Source organism: Lottia gigantea (genome assembly GCF_000327385.1).
Source record: "Lottia gigantea unplaced genomic scaffold LOTGIsca_53, whole genome shotgun sequence".
NCBI classification, from domain to species: domain Eukaryota; kingdom Metazoa; phylum Mollusca; class Gastropoda; family Lottiidae; genus Lottia; species Lottia gigantea.
This window is the reverse complement of record NW_008709815.1, coordinates 1,735,814-1,745,853: the sequence shown is the minus strand read 5'-3', so window position 1 is coordinate 1,745,853 and position 10,040 is coordinate 1,735,814. Positions and strand designations below refer to the sequence as shown.

General features: G+C 33.2%; 3 protein-coding genes across 3 annotated transcripts; 2 read left to right on the top strand and 1 right to left on the bottom strand.

Moving 5' to 3' along the window:
- Window positions 1–253: 253 nt before the first annotated feature.
- Window positions 254–1,088, bottom strand: LOTGIDRAFT_219464 (hypothetical protein). The gene has a single exon (XM_009062829.1). It carries the CDS (start codon window positions 756–758, stop codon window positions 411–413), a length of 348 nt encoding a protein of 115 aa, XP_009061077.1. The 5' UTR covers window positions 759–1,088; the 3' UTR covers window positions 254–410.
- Window positions 1,089–2,172: 1,084 nt separating this feature from the next.
- Window positions 2,173–3,357, top strand: LOTGIDRAFT_126249 (hypothetical protein; the record flags this gene model as incomplete). Its single annotated transcript, XM_009062828.1, has 3 exons — window positions 2,173–2,284; window positions 2,924–3,013; window positions 3,179–3,357. The coding sequence occupies 3 exons, from the start codon at window positions 2,173–2,175 to the stop codon at window positions 3,355–3,357; spliced, it is 381 nt and encodes a 126-aa protein (XP_009061076.1).
- Window positions 3,358–8,291: 4,934 nt separating this feature from the next.
- On the top strand, window positions 8,292–10,040 carry LOTGIDRAFT_74520 (hypothetical protein; the record flags this gene model as incomplete). The annotated part of the gene is made up of 4 exons (XM_009062693.1): window positions 8,292–8,456; window positions 8,859–9,021; window positions 9,263–9,416; window positions 9,746–10,040. Coding segments are annotated over 4 exons (777 nt in total), but the record flags the coding sequence as incomplete, so codon positions are not given.

Below are 10,040 nucleotides of genomic sequence, written 5' to 3'. Positions count from 1 at the left end.
AAAACACCAAGTACACTACACATAATAAGGACACAATGATATCTATACAAAATGATTTTCCATTTCCTTTACATGGTCACTTTGTTGACTCTAAGGTCTGTTTTGACTCACTTGACCTATCATGAACTCCTTGGCACATATGTCTTATCCTTAATCTTATTGATATCCTGTTGCTATGCTAAAAGTTCATCAAGAAAATAAGGGTATTTTTGTTGATGCCCCTCACAGCCTTTCTAAACGTTTAAAACTCGGCCCATTGTGATGTTTCTAATCATTTCAGCTTAGATCAGTCATGAACAATAAATATTTATCATTTAAAGCAGTCATAGAAACAAATCAATTCACATAGCAAGATGAAACTAAGGTCTTTTTTCCTTCCTGACTCACACAAAATCACATTGTTCAAGAAACTATTCCCATCCATTGTCCTTTATCATGTGGGCCAATTCAATGATATACTTCCCCTCTTTGTATTTTTGACTAGACTCGAAAGCATGTTCATATTTCCAACCCAAAGTTGTCTTGCAGCATTCACAGAATATGTCAGCCACTGCATGGAGACCAGTTAATAAGACTCTTTCTTCAGCTGGCCCACAACCAACATTAACTACATCATTAAATAGGTATGCTCTTCCTTGACTTCCTTGAAACGATTTTGATATCAATTCATCATGAATAGCTAAATGAGCTCTGCAGTGAATACAGCTGTAGGTACGATGACATTTGTTTGGCAAATACTTCTGGAATGTCCTCACCATTTTGGTAGACTTTATACATGAACTTAAACCATATGTGAGAAACTTCAATGTCTTTCTTTAGCAGGAAACTCGTCTCAGCTTGACAGTTATTGAGTTAATTCATTTTCTCGTTCGGACTCGGAACAATGGTCTGCACTGTGTCGAACAGTTTCCTAGAACATTCTTCCATCTAATCACAAGAATAACACATAAAATGGTTCACATTCACAAAACTCTAACGATGTGTAAATACGCTGCTTAATTTCCAAGCTCCCAATGTACCCAAACTGTGAAAATTCATAGATTTGACAATATTACGATGTAAATATTATTATTCCTCTTGTTTATTTTTCACCAGACGGATATTACGTCAAAAGGTCATGGATTTCTGAACTCTGAGAATAGTAGGCGTGGTTTTCCATATAAATAGTGCTGACTCCGCCCACCAACAAAAGTTTTCCTTTGTAAATTCAATTACTTCAATTATTTGACATAACTAAGTGCAGAAATAGTTTCAAAGAGTGTAACAGCACTAAAGACATGTTTCAAATGCCCTCCTAACAATTTTCTAAAATTTGATTGACACGGTCGCTACCGTTACTTTTATCCCGAAGACTACTGTATAAAAAATGTCATTCCGAACAGCTGATAGCGTAAAAGAAAAACAATCGGTTTCGCGGGCGTTGCTCGATTAAGCCAATCAGAAATCGAGCACTTGCTCTGACGTCATTTCCACCTTGGAGAAAGGGTCACGCCCACAGCACGCGGTCAAAGAAAATGGTTTACTTTGTGAAATATGTCTGCAAGAAAAGTGAATTTATGATATAACGGAATCTTATTGAATTGTTTGGTGTTGTTTATTAGTGTATTTTATGGTACTTTAAAATTTAATTCAGACAATTTACTCTTGTAGCACAAAATATTGTTGTTACTGTGAAAAATAAGTGTTTTTGTCGTATTTTCATGCGAGGGCGTGGTTCACTATCTTGGAAACGAAGCACACGTATCTTAATTTGTGCCAATGCCATAAAAAATGACCTTAGTTGTAAAAGATGGACATGACAGCGATACTAATATAGCAGCTGAATGCCTGGTGGCGATGTCAAATTCTGCTAACGATATTGAAGTCAATAACAACGCAATTAAAAGTTCGGAAAATCGAGATAGTGCAGTAACCACAACAACAATATCAAGAAGAGATCAGGGTCAACCTGATTCTTTGTTTATGCTCGCAAGAATTTTAACTGATTTGAGTTCAATAAAACAAGAAACGGCTGGAATAGATTACGATAGTGAAGGTATCCCTGACAACAGTGTAACAATCCCTGAAAATATGCAAACTTGTACTGATTTGAAGCGAAAAATCTTTAAAACGACCACGCCCATCTATTTAGAAGAAGAAACTGACGATAAGTCAAAAGTTCGAAAAATCATAATGCAACGAAATTCATCCTCAAGTAAAAAAGTGCACGAATGTCCTTATCATGATTGTGGAAAAGTTTATGGAAAGAGTTCACATTTAAAAGCACACCTGAGAACCCATACAGGTATGGCCTTATCCTTTATATTAAGCAGATGTTAAATCAGTGCTATTTTTAGAATACAGTAGGTCAAGACATGTAACATTATTTTCTTTGTTCGCACAGTGTGGGTGTGTTTCTTAAAATTTACATTGCCACAGCTTCCAAATCCTTCAGTAGACCTAGCATGTTTAAGTTGGTTGAGTTAAGTTGAGATTCTGAACTGAATCAATATAAACTTCCCAAACATATGTTATAACCCTCTTAAAGGATAATTGCTCAATACCAGCTGTAAGACCTGAATCTAAGCTACCCTTGTCACTTATCAGAATAAAGATTGGATTATGTAAAGCAAGAAATTAACCTGTTGTCACTGGCAGGGATTATACTTATACTTGTATACAATTTTTATAAGTTTAATTTCGGTAATCACAACTTTTGTGAATGTCAAAAACCATGCACTGGAAATATGACAACAAGCTTCCCTGTAAATCTAACAGCAATTCAACAGAATTCTACTGCCTCTAATACTTATATTTGAGTCCTTAAAGGGCCAGGTATTATAGCACACCCTCATCTACAAAAAAACATTGAGCTCAAAACCCAAAGAAACAACACATTTTTATAGCTTTAGATTTCTGATTATAACATTAATTTCTTTTATAGGAGAAAGACCATTTCCATGTGATTGGAGTGGTTGCGGTAAAAAATTTGCCAGATCTGATGAACTTGCCAGGCATTTAAGAACTCATACAGGTAAGAAAATAGAAATACACTTTTAAATTCAAGTCTTTGATTAAGGACATGTTTAATGCCTTCTTTGTAAACAAGCTGGAATATTGAGTTGATGTGAATATTTTTGGGCCAGATCACAATGAAAAACATGACTTGTATTTCAATGCTTTAATTATATTTTTGCAGGTGAAAAAAGATTCAGTTGTCCAATCTGTGAGAAGAAATTTATGAGAAGCGATCATCTGCAGAAGCATGCTAGACGTCATCCAGATTTCGATCCTAGTATGATTAAAAAAAGAGGAGCAGCAATGAAGATTGATGGAAATAGCGACGGCATCTCGGATCATTCTGTGGCATCATCATAAATCTGGAAATCATTCTGCATTTAATTTCAAACAATTTAGAAACTGAATTGAAATAATATACTTTTCAGTAATTAATGGCTGAATTTGGCTGCTGTAGGAAAATGGCTGATATTTATTGGGAAAAGCAATATCAAACAGTAGTTAAGATTTGTTATTATTCATGTGCTAATGACGTATGCCCTGCATTTACTTAACATTTTGTCTTGTTACAGTATCCTATTGAAAGACACAACTAGTACAATAGGAAACTACAAGACGTTTGGAAAAGATAGACTAACTGAACACTTGGATGGTTACTTGTTAATTAAGAATTGAATACTAATGACAAATCAAAAAAAAAAAGTGAGGAGTACATAGCCTGACCTCTATAATCCTTACATTATTTTTCTAAAATAAGACATGATCTAGTCTTACTATCAGGATGTGTTGCAGAGACCTACTAGATTGTACTGAGAATGTGAAATAACTCAACATTTGGTTAGAATCAGTGGTCAGCTTTAGGTAATTGGACCACTGTACATCATTTGATATAGTATGGCATTATCTAAGCTCATGTCCAACATGAAGAAGAGATATACGGAATTGTTGACTTTAGTGGAAATACTATTAAGCAAAGGCTTGAAATTTCATCAATTAAAGATATCCTACTTAATTAATGTTTTGTCTCATATACTTAATTACTCTTTTGTGTATATATTGGCAGTAGCCTACCATGTAAGATCTGATTTTAATCCTTTGATTATTTGTATATCCTTATTTTGAATCCTTAATATATATTAACCCCATATAACTTATAAATTTGTACTAATATAGGGCTCTGATTATCCAGACCATTTCATCAGCTCGTTACATTTTGTGTTTAATTAGAGAAAGGATTATCTTAGCCATTAATGCTTTCCTGCATAACCAATAAAAAGGTATGTCAATGTATTCCTTTATTCAATCATGATCTGATTAAAATACTGATTGTTTCATGTTTTTTCTATGGGTGCTTCCACTTACCATCTATGATCTGACTAAATTGAAAAGTAATGCATGTTCTCTCATTAGAATTTTCAACCAATATTAAATCATCATCCAAATTCTAACAATTCTTTTGTTTGCTTAGTCTGAACATGTGGGTAAAAGTTCCAAATCAACACAATTTAAAGCAAAATGTCATCGGATCATGGATGACAGGTGTACTTGCTCGCAGAAAAACATTGAAAAGCAATCTCTAGATCTTCATTATAGTAAGATTTGGTCAATTATTACTTCCAGTTAAAATCTGCAGACTGATCTCATGAACCTCTGTAGATCTTTCATATCAAGCAATATATTTTGTGTCTATTCAGCTAAATGTGTATTTTGAATGAATAATGTAAACTAATAATTTTATTTTTGTTGTATTGTTTAAACAATTTGATTTGTTGTGAAAAGTTACCAAATGTTTATATATTATATAATATATAATTAATAGTATAACAGTCAACTATTGAACTACACTAATCACTGCAACATGGATCATGTATGAAAGGGATTGTATAGAGGTTTTATAAAACAATTTGAAATTTGGCATAGATTTGCCATTCCAATTTTTCATCAAACATCTGTGGTTCTTGCTATTCCACTGAAACTATGTGTTTTATGGCATCACTATTGCAAAGGTCCTTATATGTCAACAGCAGCTTTTGCAATACTGACTTCAAACTTTTAGTGGAATTGCAAAAGCCACCTACGTCTGATTGAAAACTGGAATGGTACAAATTGATGCTATCAGTGTCGTCAATACACATGAACAATTTAGATAAACTATTTACAATCCCTTTAAGTACTCAAAGTAAATGTAATATACATGTAGCAATTGACCAAAGGTGGCAATAACTGTAATATGGCAAATGTTAAAATGACTCTCATGGACGCCATTATTAAACTTGAATAGGAACTATAAGTGAGTTTTAATTTTGAAAAGTGATACAGATAGATGAATAAAAATGTATCCTCTACTAAAGCAAACATTTAGATGAATATGTACCTTTTGTTACTGATTGATCCGTTTATTAGTGATTGTATTTGTTAGATCTGATTTTAAGATTATCTAAAAGTTTTGAATCCTTCATATCCTTACCTTATATAATAATATAGTTATTTTATTTAGGACATGCACATGACCAGATTTATGGGTACCTGAACCCCGTTTCTCAAAAATTTGTATGACTAAAATTGCATGTTCAGTGAACAAAAACATTAATTTTCTATCACATGGTTAATTTATAATGTTTACGCTCGTACGTTAATCTGCGATATATTTCCTAGTCTTGGTGAAAATTAGTGATAAAGAGTGTTACAGCTAATAACCATCAACAAAATCACATAAGGTCTACCCAGATTGATTTGTCTGGATGAGATCCATTATATAAATTATGTTATATTAACTTTGTGGGTGTGGCTAAAAATACATGACAAAATTGATTGTAATTGAAATATCTTAAAGGGATTGTAAAGAGGTTTTCAAATTTTGTATGGGTATTAAAGACAATGGTAGCATCAATTTGCGCTTTTCCAATTTTCAATCAAATGTCTGTGGTACTAGCAATTCTCCTAACATTAAGCGTTTTATAACGTCAACCACGCAAAGGTCTCAGGTGATACATGCAAATTTTGCAGGGAGATGTCATAAAACACTTAGTTTTAGCGGAATTGCAGAAGCAACATACGTCTGATTGAAAATTGGAATGGTGCAAATTGATGCCATCAATGTCCCTAATAAATACAAAAAATTTAGAAATACTATTTACAATCCCTTTAAAACTTCAGTGTTTAGTTTTAATGTATGACATGTTCTTAATAAAAGGACTACTGTTGCATACAAATTTTCTGATTCTCGCCCACCGTAGTCATCCAATCATTCAAAGATGTATAGACATATTACATACTTCTTATACAGTGAATTTGGCTAAGGATAAACTGATAAAGACTAAAGCATGAGATTGGGAAAAAATTTCCCCCTTGGCACAATGCCTGGTGTTTTGTAACCCTCTTCAGACCAATGGGCTGTGGCAGTTAGAACATAAAATCTCATTGTTCTTGATTAGAATGTTTACTAATGTGCACCAATATCTTAGATTAATCTTTAATCATGAGATGGACTAATCTAAACTTCACCTATAAGATTGGAGGAAAAAAATCATTTAAGTTGAAATAAACCTCATTGTTGAAAATATTATACTTACCATGTACAGATCTCATTTTACAAAAAACCGGACAATCAAAATTTATCAAAAGAGGTACAAATGGAGGGCTTTTGGTAAAGTTTGATCATTTGATTTTTTGCAAGGTGATTGTCAAAACAATAATGTATTTATTTTATTTTTGCTCTTTGTATAATAAAACTATTGAGAACTTGTCTTCCCAGGATTTGTTTACATTAAACATTGTATGTAACAATGTTTACAATAAGGTTTTAACCCCCACCCCACCCAAAGAAAAGCTATTAGAATAAGAGAAAAAAAGTTTGAGGAATAAAAAAAATATTGACTGTCGCTTAATGAAAGAATAATAACTGGTCCCTCTTAAATCCAAGAGGGTTATGATGTTGTTTGGAAAATGGCCGTTGCTGTCTGAACATTTATTCTTGATTGGAATCGTATTATAATGGCAGAATCTCTACCAACGTTCTTCATGAAGGTAAGGGAATATACAGATTAGGTATAAGCGGTTACAAAGCTCACAAGAGGCTTCGATGTAATGTTTTGACGTTTGTGCAGAAATTAGGTCACGAGACTGGAAAAGCCTCATCGCACACTAAAATGGAAATGATTAGGCTACTCTTATCAAGTCACCAACGATTCAGTTAGTTTGGCTTTTACAATCTCAAATAAAATCGACCACATATAAATATAAATATTGCAAAGATTATTCCTGTGAGCTCAATGGAATCTGCGATTTTGTAGAACTTGCATATTTTGACCTAATTTTCGGGGAGCAGTTATTGTTTCAATTTATGTCTATGGAATCTGCAGAAATAGTTACCTTAAGTTTTGGTGGGGATGGTGGTGATGAACTTTCTTTATTAGCCAAAACAAGAGAAGCCAAAAAAGAGATTGAAAATCTCAAACATCTGCGGTTCCTGCAATTCCATTAAACAAACGTGTTTGCGCCCTTAATTGCAACATATATCACAGAACTCTGGTCATCATATTGCAGGAAATATATACAGACATCTGATTGAAAATTGATGATAACAGTGTCCCCTATATACATGAACTTTTTAGAAAACCTCTTCACAATCTTCTTAAGATTTTATTTTATTGCATTTATTTTATCAGGTACAAGTTGTAGAGGAGACATTTGTAAAGCTAAGTGGAAGAGATCAAGAAAGAGCTATAACAATCTTAGAATCTTCAATTAAGAAACTTCAAACCTTATTGGGCAGTACTATTCACATATCATCCAATTGTGAACAACATGAAAATCAGTTGAACTCATTTGAGGACAAACGTGTGGAGAAAGTTGAAAGCAGGAAGTCTGCTGCTCTTCTCAAACCAGATGATCATGTTAAAAATAAAGATAGAAATGAAAATAATTCAATCACAAGAAGATTTCTTATGAAGCACTCGATCAAAAGCATTCTTGAATCAAAATCACCAACATTTCTAAATTGCATCACCTCAGAAAAAGCATCGCCTGCTAAGGAGAAAGCCAAAAGAACTATCAAAGCACATGCCTATCCCAAAAGAGAGCAGGCAGATGTCCCCATAAAGAGAAGAGTTCTAGTCTGTTATGAAACAAACGAAACTTTGACTCATCCAAGAGCCATTAGAAGTCATATAAAATCGCATCCTGGGCAACCCATGTCTTGTCTAAGATGTCGAAAAGAACTAAAAAATTTCTGTGAATTTCAATTCCATGAGTGTGATCAAAATGCTCTGAAATTGATCGCCAAAGGTAAAAAGAAAAAACACACTTGTTCTGACTGTGGTGTTACTTTTAAACTTTTAAAATCATTAAAAAGACATTTGCATAATATGCATTCACCCAATTTAAAATGCTCTGAATGTGAAGAGTCATTTTCAAAGAAATCAGAATTAAAAGAACATGCTAAAATTCATTCCAAAATGGTGTGCATGGTATGTGGAGAAGTATGCAAGGATCTGAACATTTTCACAGAACATATGAACAAGCACAGCAGTGAATCCTTAGGTGATAAGAATGAACATGTAGAGCATACAAATGAACACTATGAAAATACTGAAGATAATTCAGAGGAATACTGGTATTCTAATGAACAAAATGAACACTCAAATGAAGAATTTACAAATGAACATCAAGAATATGCAACTGAACATCAACAATATATCACTGAGCATCAAGAATATTCTAATGAACATGGTGAACATTCGAATGAGCTCTATCAATATTCAGCTGCGCATTATCAATACTCAAACCAACAGAATGTATATTCAAATCAGCAATACGAGCTCTCAAATGAGTTTGAAACTCAACAAAATGAATACAATGAGTATAAGTGTAATAAATGTTCTCAGTATTTTTCCTCTGATGCTCAGCTGAATGAACATAGGTGTGAACATAGTGATTATAGTGACAAGAGTTCAATTTGTGATGTTTGTGGTAAATTATTTAGTCAGCCAGGATTGCTGGTGATCCATCAGAGGTTACATACAGGTAAGATTCATTTGGTCAAAGCAACTATTATGTACCATGTCTGAAACTTTATAGTTTAATTTGAAAAGTTTATGCAACATTTCAGTCTTTCAATATCACCATATTGAATGACCATTGATCAAAATGTTCAGCTCTGTGCATTAGGGCTAGGAATAATGGAATTTTTCTGCTAGCAATGTCCCTGCTAATTAAACAGTTTTTTTGCAAAAGGTCACACATCAGTAATGTTTTCTGTTTGCAGGTGAAAAGCCATTAGAATGCTCTGTATGTAAACTGGCGTTTCGAACCAAAAGAGCACTATTAAAACACACAGAAACTTTCAAACATTGTGAGAAAGCTGGAATCAAACAAGATAAAAAGTTTTCATGTTCAACTTGTGGCAAATCCTTCTACAGGTAAGTAAAGGCAATAAAAATGAAACAATTTCAGCAAAGGACCTGCAACTGTAAAAATTCCAACAACTTCAACATCTATTTGAAGTGGTCAATTTGTTTTGTATATTGTTTGTGGGTTAACTCACCTCATACCATAATCTTATTACATTTGCAAGAGAATCGAGTTCAACCATCAAATGCTCTTTACAATGGTACATGTATGCATAAATTATTATGCCAAAAATCTATAGGAAATAACAAAAATAAATGGAGCAGCCCACAGAAAAAAAAGGAAACAAAATATCTAATAATAATGAAAAACATTCAAATCTTTTAATCTTTTGTTTCAGAAAACAGACCTTAAAACGTCATTTAAAGTGTCATAGTGGAGAGAGACCTCATATGTGTCAATATTGTGGATATAAAACTATTGAATTGAATAATTTAAAGAGACATGTGCTGCATCATTTTAAAGGGCAGCGTAATTTCATCTGTGAACTTTGTGGTGATGCTTTTCATACAAAGAAAACATTAGAAAGTCACCATAAACATAAACATAATGAGGAACGTAATTATGCTTGTACCGAATGTGAAATGATGTTTAAATCCAGAAGTGGATTGAATCGCCATGAAAAAACTCATTCA

Excerpts from the sequence above, each read along its gene's own strand:
- LOTGIDRAFT_219464 (XM_009062829.1), bottom strand. The coding sequence starts at position 758 with ATGGTGAGGACATTCCAGAAGTATTTGCCAAACAAATGTCATCGTACC.